The sequence below is a fragment of the Myotis daubentonii genome, chromosome 7 (assembly GCF_963259705.1).
Source record: "Myotis daubentonii chromosome 7, mMyoDau2.1, whole genome shotgun sequence".
Taxonomy (NCBI): Eukaryota; Metazoa; Chordata; class Mammalia; order Chiroptera; family Vespertilionidae; genus Myotis; species Myotis daubentonii.
This window is the reverse complement of record NC_081846.1, coordinates 41,976,388-41,993,910: the sequence shown is the minus strand read 5'-3', so window position 1 is coordinate 41,993,910 and position 17,523 is coordinate 41,976,388. Positions and strand designations below refer to the sequence as shown.

The 17,523-nt window shown below is 41.4% G+C and overlaps 1 protein-coding gene and 1 long non-coding RNA gene across 2 annotated transcripts in view; one reads left to right on the top strand and one right to left on the bottom strand.

The window, feature by feature from the left end:
* The window catches only part of LOC132238485 (uncharacterized), an 89,086-nt gene that overhangs the window by 49,535 nt on the left and 22,028 nt on the right, over window positions 1-17,523 (top strand). The gene's annotated exons all lie outside the window — the stretch shown is intronic.
* Window positions 6,939-9,700, bottom strand: LOC132238478 (intraflagellar transport protein 70B). The gene has a single exon (XM_059703953.1). The coding sequence runs from the start codon at window positions 9,522-9,524 to the stop codon at window positions 7,527-7,529; it is 1,998 nt and encodes a 665-aa protein (XP_059559936.1). The 5' UTR covers window positions 9,525-9,700; the 3' UTR covers window positions 6,939-7,526.

Sequence of the window (17,523 nt, the reverse complement as noted above, 5' to 3'; positions counted from 1 at the left end):
ATTTGGAGGAATCCATATTTATTGGGAGACCAGATGAATGGATGAAAGTGGACCATATTAGAAGAACAAATTGGATGCATCTAAGGCCAGTCAGAACCATCTGTGAGGGTGATTAAGCTAATGCATATATATAGAGTTACTTTTGATTTTAGCAAAGCATGATAAACTAAAAAGTGATGGCAATAAATGATATTTATGAGTCTTTGAAGGAAAAAAAGTATGAGAGTACACTTAAACTCTGGAAACCCTCTTTAAGAGGTTTCCACTATCAAATTTCATAGATCTAGATACTTCAGGATTTTTCAAATTCTTCTTTGAAAGCCAAATATTTCTTAAGAATTCTTGAATACATGAGAGTAAAAAGTTTTGTAAGAGGTTTCACTAGTCAAAATGCTACATATGAAAAAAACCAGAATATTCCAGACTAAAATGCCTTAAAATAAATCAGATGCCTTAATTTTTTGTATTTACTCATCCTATATAATAAAAGCTTAATACACTAAGTATATGGTCAACCAATCAAAGGGTAATCTAATCTAATAAAAGAGAAACATGCAAATTGACCACACCTCCACTACGTCCAAGCCACGCCCACCAACCAGTAAGAGCAACTATATGCAAATTAACCCAACCACGATGGCGGCCAGCAGCCACAGAGCTGGAGCAAGCAAGAGGCTTGGTTGCCCCGGCGATGGAGGAAGCCAAGCTTCCTGCCTGCCCTGGCTGGCTGTGGCCTCCACTCAAGGCAACAAAGTTTCAATTATAGAAGATAAATAAATCCCAGATACCTGCTTCCAGCCAGCCTCCACTGGGAGCTTGGGTGGCTGGGGGCCGTGGCCAGCCTGCAAACAGCCATCAGCCCCTCCCCCAGGCTGGCCAGGCACCCCAGCGGGGACCCCCACCCTGAAGGGGGTGTGGCCAGTCTGAAAATGGCCCTCAGCCCCTCACCCAAGTTGGCCAGGCACCCCAGCGGGACCCCCACCCTTCAGGGCAAACCAGCCTGCCCCCACCCATGCACCAGGCCTCCATCCTATATAATAAAAGGGTAATATGCAAATTGACCCTAACAGCAGAATGACTGGGAATGACTGGTCACTATGACACACACTGACCACCAGTGGGCAGGCGCTCAATACAGGAGCTGCCCCCTGGTGGTCAGTGAGCTCCCACAGGGGGAGCTCTGCTCAGCCACAAGCCAGGCTGATGGCTGCCAGTACAGTGGTGGTGGTGGGAGCCTCTCCCGCCTCCTCAGCAGCACTAAGGATGTCTGACTGCAGCTTAGGCCTGCTCCCTGCTGGCAAGTGAACATCCCCCGAAGGCTCCTGGGCTGCCAGAGGGATGTCTGACTGCCAGCTTAGGCCCAATCCCCCGGGGAGTGGGCCTAAATCAGTAGGTGGACATCCCCCGAGGGGTCCCAGACTGCGAGAGGGCACAGGCCGGACTGAGGGACCCACCCACCCCCCCCACCCCGAGTGCACAAATTTTTGTGCACCAGGCCTCTAGTATACTAATGATATGCTAAGGCTGCTCAACTGCTTGTTATGACGTGCACTGACCACCAGGGGGCAGACACTCAATGCAGGAGCTGCCCCCTGGTGGTCAGTGCACTCCCGCAGGGGGAGCACTGCTCAGCCGGAAGCCAGGCTCACAGCTGGCAAGTGTAGCTGCAGTGGCGGGAACCTCTCCATCCCCTGAGGGCTCCCAGACTGGAAGAGGGTGCAAGTCGGGCTGAGGGACCCCCCAAAGTGCACGAATTTTGGTCCTCTAGTGTTTTATAATTTCTTTAGTTTGGATACCAGAATCATTTCACTCTCAAACAGAGTGCACCCCACTCCCATTCCTCTCATGCATCCTTCACGTGGTCAGCTATGTTTGTATAGAACAGTGGTTATCAACCTTGGCTACATATTACAGTTATCTGGAGGGACTTTTAAAAAATGGATCCCTCTCTTTCACTTCCATTTCCATAAGTTAAAATGAAGCTTTAGGGTTAGGGACCAGGAATCGCTATATTTGAAAAGTTTACCAGCTGATTCTGATGTAGAGCAAGGATTGAGAGTTACTAGTGCAAAGGGGAAAATAGGAATTAGATGGTAGAGACTCAATCTGTTCTCTTGTTCTTAGCTTGCTTTTAATTTTTCCTTCCCAAGATGTAAGCTAAACTGAGTAATCAATCTTGTGGAAGAGTGTAAGCATTTAATATCTTGGCTCAAATGGAGTTTACAAGTAAAGGTAAAGCTTTATGAAGCTTCAAAAGACTCTGGAAACACTTTGAAATACTTGTGGAAGCAGCTGACCCTCTACTGCGATTTCTGAATAAGTACTGCATGCGTATCCTTTTGTACTGAGTTGCAGAGAAAACTTCTGACAGCTGTGTTTACTGTGGTTGTTGGCAAGAAACTGCCATGGAGAGGAGAAAAGCACTAACTTGAAAAAGGATAATAAAATGTGATTTTGAAAAAAAGAGGTGATGGAACAGGTGGGTCAATGATCTTTGTGTCCAACCACAGTTAAATCTGTGCCTGTTGCAAATAATATGTGGTGACTACTCAAGTCCCCTCCAGCACACTTTTGAAAACTGTAGTATAATTTAGGCCAGCACAGGCATGTGCTCAATAAGTGTATTTGGGAAAAGCCTATTAACCCACAAATTAAATCAGCAACAGAAGTAGTGAAAGTCATAGCTCTGGAAAAAATTGCTTAGAATCAGAATAATTTGGAAAAAAACATAAGGAGTTGAGTATGGTAGAGTGGAAAGAGCACAGGAATTGAGCCAGAAGGCCTGGATTCAGCCATAGAATCTCTGTGAGACTCCGTTTTAGGATTCAAGAGATGAGCTAGTCCAAGCCCAGGGCTCATTGTTGCAGGTGCATTTCCAATGTGTATCATAATGTGCAATTTGTAACTTAAGTCATATCTACAAATATTGTAGAAGAATGAATTTGTGATTTTTTTCCATTTTATATTCCACACAATTACTTCCAGGATAATTCCACAATTTGCCAATCATTTCACTATATATCTTATATATACATTGTCATAAGAAATAGTCTCCTTACTTTTTGAAAGGGGCTAATAACTATTTTCAGCATCTTGGTCAAATCATGTATAACTCACCTCTGTTCTTTGGCATTTTGTGGGAACATTCATTAAATGTAATGAATTGGTACAAGAACAAGACCGGGAAACAAAAATGTCATATAACTATAGGAAAAGTTTTGCCTTTTCTGGTAAACACACAAAATAATGGCATATGTGGGTAGGTGGTATAGCAATGCAACAGAATCTTTTAGGCAAGGGTTTCCATTATGATTTGATTCCTGAAGCTTTCATTTGCTTTGCAGAATCAGAGTGTGACCACCTCTTGCTTTAACCTAGTATTTCCTGACTTAAAGGACTAAACATCTTATATTCCCCAAAGTAGATATTCTCCTTTCCATATATGAGGTGAATAAACTCTAGGAGATGGCTTTGGCAAATTTGGAACAACTGGGACTAAGAGGTTGAGTCACAGAATAGCCGCTGACCTTATGCAGCAGAGATAGAAACACTGACCAGCTGGTTATTTCCTGGTGAGACTTGACAAGCTCTTCAAGAGTCTGTGGACACATTTTTTAAAGCAGCTGTCATGAGTGCTGGTGAAACCTTTAGTCATGTGTCCTTTATCTTAAGCATTTGGTTCTTGTACTAAAATAATTGGAAACAAAATAAAAATAGCAATCAATACTTTCTCACACACCTTACTGGGGTCCTGTTTACACAGTACAATTTTAGCCATTTGTTATTTTGAACTAGGTATCCAGTTATTGATAATGATGTATTCAATTTCATGAACATGTGCAAATTTCATTTTTGCATAAAGGACTTGGACTCAGTTTACATGTTCACCTAATATTCACAATGAAGTTATTGGCAGTCCTACTTAAACTAACAAATGCATAGCTTTCCTACTAGAGATATATAGAACTCTATTTTCTAATTATTTTTCTAATGTATACACATTATGATGCTGTATGTGATGGATCAATCTTGGCCCAAGTCCAAGGGAGATGACTTAATTAAACAACCAAAAGATCCTTAAGATCCTCAATTTGTGGATTCTAGTAATTGTGTTGTAAAACCCCCTCCCCCGGGAGAATATTAAAACAACACTACACTATACCTATGGCTAATTAATTAATTAATTCATTACCGTCGGCTAATGCCTGGCTCTCCTTTTCAATATAAAATTATTATGGCTACAAAAAGCAAGTGTCTTCTAGAGTTAACAGTACATTTAATTCCCAATGTCACATAACATTTTAAATAATAAAAATATTGCAAATCTTTAAGATTTCAGTCACTATTTTTCAATTGAGGTCAAAGAGTTTAAAAGAAAAATATAGAGGTTACAAGTACACAAATAAAGCTCACTGTATTCTACAAATTGTTTAGATCCAGTGCTTTTGGTGCATACTCTTAAAATTTTCTCTGGCTTTACCAGTTTGAGAGTCACTTTTAAATATATGTATATATTTAAAATATATATGTGTATTTTATTTTAAAGAGTTGGGGAGAGGGAGAGAGAGATAGAAACATCAATGATGAGAGAGAATCATTGACTGGCTGCCTCATGCATGCCCCACATTGGGGATGGAGCCCATAATCCGGGCTTGTGCCCTGACCGGGAATCGAACCATAATCTCCTGGTTCAGAGGTTGAAGCTCAACCACTGAGCCATGCCAAGAGTCACTTTTCATTGATAAATGTTATTTTGATTTGCAAAAATGAGGTTAAATGGTATTTAAAGTCACTTAGGTAATCAGAGTACTATCCTACCTGACACGTTGCTAAAAGGTTGAAATGCAGTTTTTACACCTGCTTGTGGTTTCAACTGCCAGCTATCAGAGAAATGTCCCTATAATTGACAAAAGGGAGAAAATAAAAGATTTTTTTTTTAAAAAAAAAAAAAAAGGAAAGGAAAGGGGATGGTAAGGTAGGTAGATTTTTCATGTATTTTCTTGTCATACATTTTGTAGTAGTAAGAACTACTCCCTCCTAAATACATCATTTGAAGGCAGAAAAAGGCGACACTCAGTGAGAAAGCTTTATAAACTAGGGACTGTCTTGCTGTTCCTGTGGCTTTGTCTTTTGGGAAGGCTGCATGTCCACTTCTCCTTGTATTAGATAAAACAAGGGCGTAAGGACTGGTGATGTGATTTGGTGAGTTAGCTATAGAAGTGGCTCTGGCATCTGTTACTTCCACTCTGTTACTTATTGCCTCTGCTCGGTTAATGGTAGCAGACATTTGATTAACTGCTGAGATTTGGAATTGAAGGGGATCCAAGGTGAAGTAAATCACATAGCTAAATCTCTCTTTCATCTTCACCTCACCTGTTCCCGTTCCTGTTTCCAGATTTCTGGCAGACTGGCAGCTGAGGCCTTCACCTCAGGGGCAGGAAAGCCTGTAATTATTTCAAGAATAAGTGATTTAAAATGCATATTATAATAGTCTGGATATATGTTATTTATATGATATTTTGTATATCATTTTTTAGAAGAATTAAGAGCAAATATCTTAGTCTTTTCATTGTCAGTTCAGTGTTTATTTTTCCTTACACTGAACATATTAGAAAGCTTCCACATTTGATATTTGCCTGTATTCACAAGGAGACACAATCAATTCTGGAAAATGAAGGGAAGTGTCTATAATAATAAAAGCATAATATGCTAATTAGACTGGACGTCCTTCCAAACGACCTTCCAGACGAAGCCAGGGCTGGGAGGGCTGAGGCAGCTGCTGCTGTCTCCTCAGGCTGAGGCAAGCCACCACAGCTGCAAGGGCCAAGTCCCTTGCAGAAATTTTGTGCATCGGGCCTCTAGTTGATTATAAAACTTAAGACCAACCAACCAACCAATCAAATTATGGAGGAAAATTAAATCATGGAACAAATCTCATAAGAACCAAGAAAAAAATTATCATCCATTTAATACCTGTACTTCTCAAAGAACTTGGGCCAGTGTCCAAATAATCTGTTGTTAAAGAACTAAAAAATAGAGTGGAGCTATACAATTAAGGTCATAATTGGTCTTATTGGAAACACAGTCTATCTTGTAATGGCACAATGAAACTATTCTTTCTTGAGAAATGGTCTAGCCATGGCTAGCAATCAAAGGCAAACACACCCACTCTGAAAGTTCATCAGCTCATGTCACATTCTTTTTTAACAGCCTAAAGTAGAATATAAACTGCTTTTAGGGTACCTGGTTCCTTGCTTATATAAAGACATCACCCTAGCAATTGTTGTATGAGGGCAAGACATGGTGACTACAACTAGCAGGGAATGCAAACTGATTTAGCTCATATTATATGCTCCCTTCTCTCCTTAAATGGAAAACTTCCTCAAACTGAATATTTATTATTACTGTCATCCTTTGCATCTTTACAAAGCTCAATAAATAACACAGGGTAAATATAGATTTTAAGAGTGTGAAATATAGGTAAGAAAGCCAAAAATCATTATCAGACATGAGGGTGGAACAAATAGTAAAGCTTTTGTAGCTTATAGAAAATTAAATGCCTGAGCAGAATGATTGAGGTTCATAGTGAGAACTCCAAAACACTACTGAGAGGCTGTTAAATATGACATTTGTATTATGAATCTACCAGATATGACTTCAGAATCCATTGGTAGACCATTCCTTCTGTTATATGAATAGGATAGGAGGTTGATAGGATCATTGAAATAGCATACCAATTTTTTTTCATTTTCAAGAGGCCAGAACATGGAAACATGTTCTAGGATTCATGTGTCCTAAGTAGAAATACAAGGATAAGAATTAAGAACTTAGTCTAAAGCTACCTATTATTAATGTTAAAGATAAATTATGAAAATAGTATGATTATATCTTATGTTCATGTTTGTATATTTAAATTATTAATAAATGGAGAAGAAAAATGGAAATTGGTCAATTGTTTATTGTCTCCGCACCATAGCACCACAATTTTGTTATGGCACAAGAATTCCCCGAGTCTTGCATATTAAAAACCAACCAAACAAAAATCATCGACAACAACAAAAAAATCCCACTTAGAAGGTCTATGCAAATGTATGCATTATAAATTAATGTAATTATAAGGGTTAATGTTGGAGTACAACACTATATTCTTGAAATGATTATTAATGCCCAGATATCCTACACATTAATGGAATCCTGGACTTAATAGTGCCTATTCCCTGGATAATGTAATATTGTCATGGAGGGTTCCCTCAGGATATACCAAAGCACAAGGATAGGGAACACAGGCACTAGAAATACTATTAAACACAATTTCCTCATTCACTTTTGAATTTTCTCATACACTTCTAGGGTTCAAGTTCTTCTATTACATTTCATTTCATGAGATTACTAAAAAAAAGTTACAGCTATATTATTTTAACTTTTAAAGGATAAAAATTTCAACAAATGTAAAGAAACCAAAGGACAACTACAGACAAAAAAGAATACCATATATAGATAACAAACATGCCCATTAACAGACATAACTACATATCCCATCCTATAATCTCATAAATCAAAGCTTTTAATTGTCTGGATTCATATGTGACCGTATTCTTTCCAATATGAATTCTTTCTTCTTCCAGGGGTTGTTCAATAACAGCAGGCACGTTCCTGCCATAAACTTCACAGTGTTCTAGAAACTGCACACATTCTTGAATAACACTGTCACGAAGCATGATTGTGTGTTTTGACATGTTTTCTAATAAGGACAAGAAGCATCTTTTGGCATAGTACCAGGTATCAGTTCCCAGTTTTTTATTGTAAGGTTCCAAGCTTTTGATAACTCGAGAAATCCCAAAGTCATAATTACCTTTGGCACAGTAAAGTGTCCCTATCACCAAATTCACAATGCAGAGATGGTAGGTTTTCTTATCTGGGTCATCATAGGAGAGCTGCTCTTCCTCTTTTTCAATTTTCCTCATCAACTCCTCAGCTTCTTCATTTTGACTTGTCATAATATATGAAACACAGAGGTTAGCCAATACAATAGCACTCACATTCAGGATGTTGTCATAATGCTTCTTGACTATGGGCTCATAAAAACCGATGGCTTCTTTGTATTTGTTTTCCTGCATGAACAGAACATGAGCCACATTCAGCTTCCATACATCATGGTCATTGCAGAATTCCACAGATTTGCGGAAGATCTTTTCTACCATTGAATAATTTTCAAGGTTCCAGTAGATCTTTGCCTGGGCCATCAATACGGGAATATACTTCTCCAGGATGTCATCATATTCATTCACTGCCTTTTTGACCCCTTCATCATCTCTATTGTGTCTTGCTTCCTGCACTTGTTTAGTGAGTCTCCGGAGCTGCTCAGTCAGCATCCCGGCTAGCCCATCCAGCTTAATGAAGGCCTCTTCAGGAGCTGTCTGGCAAGTAATCATGGCATCTAAGAAGTCATAGAGATAAGGTGTGAGGAACTTATAAGTCAAGTGGGCATTCTCTGCCAGGACATCGGCTGCTAGGTCAAAATACTCGTATTTGCAGTAGAGCAGCAACAGGTTGCCAAAGGTCTCTGGGGGAAAGGGGTTCTGTTGGAGCAAAAACTGTAGCTTTTCAAACCCTTCTGTAGGCCTGGCATCCATATTCATCAGCGCCTGGTTGTGCAGGGTCACAGGGTCTAACTCTTCCTCTGCCCTTGGTGGCATGTCAGTGAGGGTTTCCTGGGCCACCTCATAGTTTTTCAGTTGGTATTCTATGGCTGCCTTAAGGTTGAAGGCTTCCACCAGTGCAGTCTGGTGAAGAACTAAAGTGTTGCCAACACTGCGAAAATCAATGCCCTCGGTGGTCATGCCCACGCCTAGCTCTGGGTGCTGGCGGATGCCATGCTCAATAATGTCTGCAATATGCTTCAGAGCCGAGGCATATTGTCGGCTGCTATAATAGGCCAAAGCCAGATTGTAGGAAAGGTCAGGCCGGTAGCCCGAGGCCTGCAGGGCTGTAAAGAACTTGGAACATGCAGCTTGATACTGTCCCTCCTTGTAGAGCAAACAACCCAGGTTGACCTGGCTATCTGACTCGTTCTCACCCCCACTGTCTTCACCCCCTTCCCCACTCAGAAGCTGCTCCACCAGGCTCCTGGCCCCGGGGAGATCGCCCTCGCTGTACTTGATAGCAGCTTGGAGACGGAGGACCCGGCTGTGGTAGGCGGGGTTGTCCAGCAGGAGGAAGGCGACCCGGGTGGCCTCGGGATAAAGGCAGGCCTTGTACAGCGCCTGGGCCTGGTACAGGCGGTACTGCTCCAGCTCCGGGTGCAGCTGGCTCAGCTGCTCATAGCACTCGGCCGCCATGGGGAACTCCTGCAGGCGGTAGTAGCAGTAGCCCAGCAGCGACAGGCCGGCGCGGCTCCTCGGGCTCCGCTGCAGCTCCCTGCCCAGCAGCTGCACCGCCTCGGCGTAGCGGGAGTCCCGGATGAGCCGGTACACGGCCGCGGTGAACTCCCCGTCGGGGATCGGCGTACTGCCCAGCCCCGCCATAACCGCCAAGATGCCTGTGCGTCCCAGTTACCAAGGCAATAAGCCAACCGGAAACGGAAAACTAGCCCGGATATTACTTTGCAACGGAAGGAGACCGTTAGCAATATAAAGGAATCACTGAACAGTGTCTCTCGAGTACTGATACAGTCCTCGAAGACGACTTGCGGAGGAAATGAATTGGGAAGAGAGAGGAATCCCCTCCTGATAGTTTTGCGGCGGAAACTCTACTTCCCGGCATGCACCGGTCAAATGCACCCAGGCCACTTGGGACTTGGCCGCTTTGCTTTCTGGGAGATGTAGTCTTTGCGGGAGGGAGCCACAGCCTGGCAGATGGGGTTTCACTGGATTTCTGTTTCTATGTAGATGAGTTGCTTCCTACTTGTGTCATGTTGGTCTTTGGCGAGGGGGAGGAAGGTTTGTGGTCGTGTGTCCTATATACTACGTGCTGCATAGAGGTGTTGTTTCGTGTTTTGTTTTTGTAAATTAATGGGATAGAAAAGGTGGAATATTTCCTTGGAATTCCTCTAGACTTCTGTTTTTAAGCTGCCTTGAGGGCACACTTTGTAAGAACATAATATGCAGAGACCAAGCGTCCTTATTTTTTGCTATTTCCACAGGAAATGGTTTTGTGAATCTTATCAGGTATAAAAGTCTTTAAATTTTAGATCCAAGTGTTTCCCACTTCCCTTTTTAATAAACAAGTATTACTGAGCAGATGTTGGTGTTTAAACTTGGCTGTATTTTCTGCCCTGGTCCTCCAAATTTTTATTGAAATTAAGAAACAAATCTTTCTTACTCTTCCTATATCCCCACTGATTTTCCATGATCTGTATTGACCTGTCTATACCCAAGAAAAACGGTGTTTGAATAAAAGCATCTTTGCTATATATTTAAAGACTTCAGTGACAGTCCTTTATCCGTCTCCTCTATAGTTTTGCTGCCCCTACATCTTTTTTATATATACAATTTCAGAGCCAACAGCAACTGTAGTATGTGACTCGCTATTAGACCATTTACATGTATTAATTTTAATCTTATTGTCCACCCTATAGTCTATGTATTACAGATGAAGAATCTGTCTATTAGAAAGGTTCAAGTGACTTGCCCAAGACCACACAGTTAAATAGTTAGTAGCTGTGCCATGATATTCGAACAGCTGGTTTCAGTAGGAAATAGTGACTGATGAATAATCTATTCCATATACCTCCTATAGATGAGTTTTTAAGGGCTCAGTGTTTGGTGCCAAGTTGTATGACAATGAATTAGTGTGTTGTTTTTTTTCTGCATTAAAATAAGCAACCAAGTTTGTTCGGGTAATAGAAAGGTGAACTTTCAGGCCTGAACTGTAGCTGTAAGCAAATGTTAAGGAGTAATGTGGGGGTGTTCTAACTCCTAGTCACTTGGAATAGCTAGGAGGGGACTTTTATAGACTTGTGATTGCTCCTATCATAAAGCAACTGATTTTATGTACTAATTCCGTCTTTTCCTTTGCTCAGAAATTGGCAGAGCTGTGTTCCTACGGGTGGAATCGGACAAGGAAGCTTCCACTGTATGAATACCAAGAAAGGGACAAACTACACCCATTTCAGCAGGGTTGAGTAGGGCTCTGGCCACCTACAGAAAGCAGTTGATGAGGATCACCATAACCTGACTCCGAGGCTTCTTTCAACTCAGTCTCCGTGTGCACCATTTAAGGGCCTTCAAACCAGGGAGGTACACGGGTTGAGGGATGCTGGCTAGTGCTGCTCAATATTTGAGGGTGAGTGGAGGAGGATCTTCACCTCTACAGCTGCCGAACTACACGTGTCCCTTGGACACTCAGGCTCCGTATTTTAAAATCCTTATGTATGAACTGTTACTTTGGGTGAGTTGCTATTAAATCAAGGTAAGATGATAAAACATGGAAACAGGAAATTGTGTTATATATCTCTTTAGTTTGCCTGTTTCTCAGAATTGCATCATGAAAGTATTCACCTTTTTCAAATGGCTTCTTGGAAACAAGAAAGATAAAGGACTGTCTGCTCTCTGATCCCTACCGGTTTCAGCTGAGGTTGCCCTCTTTGTGTGGGTAACTCTCTGTGAGTGTGGCAGCAGAAGCGGGCAGGAGGGAGGCTGTTCTGTGTCTTTCCCCTTATTCCATGTGCTGGCTTGACAAAAGCAGGCCTTTCAGCTTAGACAGATGGAGGGCAGGTTCATTTTCAAAATGAAATGAGTGCCCAGATCACACTGTGAAATTGGCATGACCATCACTGCTGCTGTGATAGACTTTTATTTTGCCACCTATAGGCAGTTGGGGAATAGATTTGTGTGTGTGTGTGTGTGTGTGTGTGTGTGTGTGTGCGCGCGCGCGCGCACACGCGCAGGGGGAGAGATGGTGAAAGAAGACCCTTTAATTAATGATAGAAATTCTGGAAAGAAATAAATGACATAAAATGTCTTAAGGATCAGTGTGTTTCCAACAGGATCTTGAAAATCTGGAGCATATATCAAAAAAGTAACTGTATTGTGCCATTCTAGCAATAAGAAATAATTTAGTGGTTGCGATAAAATGATTTAGTGCCTCATTGGACAGAATTACTTTGGGAAAGTGATGTTGGATTTTGCTGCATAAGGGGAGGCATGTTTACCACGTAGAAGAATTCCATTTAGGCAAAATGTATAGAAGCCAAAAGCATTTAGACTAAGCATTTTTGCTTCTTAACATGCTTATGTTTCTGTTTGCCAAAGTGTGAAATGATCACATCCTATTTGTGTTGTTAATCTATTTGTCATTTTCTTTTAAAACTAGTTGGAAGGTATGTTTTTTTATTAATCCTGTAAGTATCCTATTGGTAAACATTGGTAATTTATGAACATCTCCACAACCATAGCTGTGGTCAGACAATTTTCCAGTTGTCATTTCTTCCCCCGTTTTGTTCCAGGCCATTTTCTACAATATGGTCAGTGTGGGGGGCTCAGTTATCTTGTTTCCTCCCTCCCCCATCTTTCACCATAAACAGGGAAGAAAATAACAAATTAGTGCCAAGTTGGTAATATAGTTGACTGACTTTTAGGAGTATCTGTTTAATCTTTTAAGACTTTTGGAAAGCTTGCATTCCAAATCAATGCTTAGGAACATTTATACTCAGATGGTGAGACATTTAACCCCGTTATGAATTCTTCTTTCCTGGTAATTCCAGTTTTATTAATTTTTTAAATTTGATTTTCTTCTTGAATATAGCTTGTTTTTTTATTGAAAGATCAGACAGAGGCCGAAAACCAGGACTGCAGGCTTTATTAGAGGAGAAGGACCTGCCGGCTGTCTCGCAAGGGGAGGACAGCAGCACATGCAGGGGTGGGCACGCCTTTTGAGGGGCGGAATGGGAGGGGCTGGAGGGCTTAGTGTACTCGGCGCACACTGATTGGTGGCTTACTGCATTGTCCATATAGGACAGGGCTTAGGGGTATTTGGCAGGTGTGGATTGGTGGTCCAATGTATAGTCCATATAAGGTACATGGTTAGTCACTCAGGTATTTCCGGGCTGCAGGTTACGTCATACTCCGCCCACCAGTTGGGGGAAGGGAGGATCTATCATCTATCAAGTAGTTTATATTTGGGGGCTTATGGCGTTATGATCTAAATTAATTTATCAGAGATCATAGCAGCATATGATTTATAAAAGGAATTAGAGAAGGCACAACTGTGGATACTGGCATTTAAAATAATCAACCTTCTACCCAAACAAAGAACTACTCTAGCCCCTGTGTTTATAAAGGGTACTTTTTGTACCGAGACCAGGTCCTGCTTTGCCTAACTTCCCCCATAATCTTTACAGCTCTTCTGTGAATTTGGTGATTCTTATTGTTGGCCACACGTAAGAAGCATGGATTAAGATGCCAGTGGTTGCTGCAGCCAGCACCGAGGACTGGTGATTGCTTAAGCTGGCCAGTAGGGGCCACGCTACACCTCTTCCTCTCCTCCCGCTCCCTCCCCCCACCCCCTGGGCACCTCCTCTTCAGTCATTTGAATTGGCTTTGGGTCATTTGCTGCAGTTTGTTCTAATAGAACAGGCACAATGCTGTAAGGATTTTAAAGTTTAAGCACCGAAGCTGTCGTGTAATTGTATGGCATCAGTGTGGCTGACGGCCCTGGAGTGATGCAATCCCCCTGTGTAATTGCCATGCAAATTTGAGCAATCTGTGAGGACGCTGGAACCGGCATTTGGCTGCAGACTCTTCTCCCTCTAGGAAAACTTCAATAATTCGAATTATTTTGTCATCTTTAAAGTGTTCCAAGGAGCGGGCTGTCCCAGTATCCTTCTCACACAGGCAAGCATCACAGATCCAGGCAAGGCTAATGGGCTAAAAGTGATCGCCAGAATTTAAATTGTTGGTATTCAGATGCATGCTTGCCTCTTTCAGTCCTTCTATCCCCCTTATGAAGAGAAAGAGTATTCCGAAGCTTTAGTTAAACATGAAGCATTTTATTAAAAACAAAGATACTTAGGTCTCTTAGAGCAGCAGAATAGCTCAAAATCATGGATTAGTTACTTGTGAAATGGCCACGCTGTCTATATGTGTTCTTACAATGAAACATCAGCCTGGGAAATCCACACAAAGGGAGTGACTTCAGGCAACTCAATTGAAAACATATTTCCCTTCTTTTGTGTAAAGCAATAATTAGGAAGCAAATCAGTAGGAGATCCTTCTTAGATTATTGTACATAAAAATAAAATGGCAAAAGCAATTTTTCCCTAAGGGAATGAGACCCAACAAAACCTAGCCTCCTATTTCCACACCACCATGCCCTTCCTTCCTCCCTCCCTCCTTTCTCGCTCCCTTTCCTTCTATTTTCTTTCTCTTTCTTTCTTTTTAAATTCATCTCAGTATGATTTAATCTAAATCTGAGGAAAAAAATATTGTAACACAGACACATATGCACACAGAAAATAAATACAAAGATAAATGATGGCCTCAAATAACATTTTTTTTTCCACAGCAAATACTTAATAAAACAAACATTTCTGTAGGAGTGTGTACATTCAAAACATTGTTATAGACTCAATACACAGATAAACATCTTTAGCACTGTTGAGAAATGTAGCAAATATGCAACAACATTCAAAATTAAATTAGAAAAGATGTACAACCCCAAATTACTAGCTGAGGTAAAGGTAAACAATGTAAGGAAGACATCAGTCATTACTAAATCCAGGTGCTCATCATGAAATTCTCCAGACACACTGCATTTCATTTCTGCCAGCTACATGTTTTATTCTATTATCGCTCACTTATGAAACTTAGGGCATTTTGGCCTTCTTGTAGCCAGACTCAACCTTTAAATTTCCTGGTACATTTGAGTTTTGGGAGTTCCTTACAGCACATGGCAGAACAACAGGTCATGGAACTTCGCTACAGTGGCTCTGCCAGAGTTCTTAGGTTCCCAGATCAGGTTTTCTTCTGTTGCTTTAATGAATCCTTTCTGTTTTTTTTTTCTTTTTTCCAATTAAAACACTTTTCTTTATATTTAAATCTGTTTAGATTTCAGTCCCACTTGAAGGGAACTACTACTGGAGATAAAACTATATCTTATGTTTCTGCAATTCACAAAGAGTCATCAGGAGAAATGGATTTTAAAATAATTGTACTGCAAAGTAAATTAAGCAGACTCTGTTTAATGACCTAAGGCAAGTGGAAAAATTTTGATACATGAAAACAGAAACTGAATTACTTACCAATAATATTGTTATTACACTAACAAAAATTTAAAGGTTATTTCTTTCTTTAAATGTATCTTTATTGTTGAAAGTATTACAGATGTCCCTTTTTTCCCCCCACTGACATCCCTCCCCCTGTCCTCGACTCCTCCCACCCACACACACACCTCAGGCCTCACCACACTATTGTGTGGTTATTTCTATCCTAACATGTATGTAAATATAAAATACTTGGAAATGAATAGACATTTCAGATTTTAGAAACAGAAAACACACATGCAATGTTAACTTCTTTTGACTCGCTTTATAAATTTACTTTCAGATTAAATTGACTACCATTTATGGGATATCTATGATATGAAATCATCTAAAACTGTCCTTTATGCGATAAAAGTATATATCTTTTAAAAATTGTACTGATGATAATATCTTTTATGATCACTAGAGGCAGTCTCGGACATATCTGTGGTGAGGTTATTTTTAAATCTACCCCATTTATGTAATTTTTTATTTTGCCTTTAATGAGATGACCTTTTTAGGTTTATTCCTATTTTATTCGAGAACAGAAAACAAGACAGCTCTCTGAAGACATGTTTTTAAAAGTTAAATATGGCTGACCCTTTGGTGTGGAAATGAAGTCAGTGCTCTTACTTTACTAACAGAAAACCTGAAGCCTGGAGAGTCCCAAGATAACGGGTCCAGCCCGTGGCCAAGGCAGGAGGGAGCCCTGGTCCGGCTGTGCACGGATGGCGCCCTTTACAGTTTGCCAAGCTGACCCTCCTGGCCAGGCTTGCCCGCTACATTGTAGGTTGTGCATGTGTCATCTCCACACGGACTAGTAAGAGAAGAAATAGCATCTCTAAAACAAATGCATCTTGTGGAGAAAGTAGGATGAAGTCATTTCAAACATGAATGCCAAGAGACCCGAAGAAGCAAACATAGTCTGGTCAATTGGAGGTTTTGTAAGAAGGCTCACATTTTAAATGCCTTCCTCCAATAGGAAATAAATATGATAATAAGGATTGGGGAAATTTCGCTTTCTCTGTTTTGGAAAAGCCAAATATATGGATAACTACACATACCTCACATTCTTGGAAAATTATACATTATTTAGAAAAGGGATGTAAAAACCTTAAACTCCCAAGAGTTCAACCTCTAACCCCACTGGGTTGTTGCCACCCTCCTTTCCCACTGCCTGGGTCGGGGGGAACAGGCCAAGGCATTAGTCAGCAGTTTCTGAATTCTGACCCACAATAGGAAAGATACTTCCAGGCAGGAAAAATAGATGGAGGCAATTACAAACAGCTGCTTGATTGATGGTTGACACTGTCAGGGCTCCACTGTATGGCAGATTGCAATGATGTTGAACTCCCCTTGCTACCAGTGGACGTTGCTATTGGCAACCGTGCAGTGAAGCCAATAAAAAGGCAAGGAAATGAAGGGAAAACTCAACCTTAGTGGAAGCCGTAGGGTCTGTGCTATAAATTATGTTCCCCTCAGCAATATGCAGCATCAGTGTTCAGGATCGCTATAGTGCTTGTAGCTGCCTGCAGTCTTCACGGGCCCTGGGTCCAGTTCTATCAGCAGGCACACGCTTTAAAATGTCGCCGTAGATAGACTGGCATCCATCTGTCTGGGCTATTTATATTGTTGGGGAGGATAACAGATGTGGGTTCGTCTCTGCCTCACCCAGTCTGCTTTGCAATTCCCGCTTGTGCTATAAACCTGAGCTGGCACAATAGCCAGAGCAACACCTGCAGTGCTGCTGAGCTGCAGGCGCCCCGGGTCTGTCCCTAACTCCACCCACCCTTTGTTCCTCACCTGAGGAGGGACAGCCTGGCAGAAGCTATTTCCTTTATAGCAGAGTGATTCCGAAAACTGGCTTAATAAAACCCATAAATCTGAACAGCCTCCTCTTACCTGCTCTGCGGAGGCCATGTTTCCTGCGCTCATTTTCTCCTCCGGTCCCTCTAGTCTCCCCTGCAGAGGCAGCTGTGAAGGGGAGCTAGGAACATTATATTTTTGGACTCCCACTCCTTCCTTCTCTCTTTTGTCAAACCTCTCCCTGCTCAAGTATCTCTCTTTTCTAAGCAAATTGATGACAGGATTGTGCACCCCCATGTGATTTGGTTAGAAGTGCATTTGTCTGTGTGGATTGGCTTTCACCTTCTCTTTGGCAGTTTTCCGACCACCTGCCTCAGTCACTTCTCCTCCCTCTCTGCCCCCTTTCCTCCTCCTCTTCCTCTTTCTCCTTCTTTTACCCCTCTTTGCCTGGTTTATAATTTTACTTTGTTTCTTGCCAC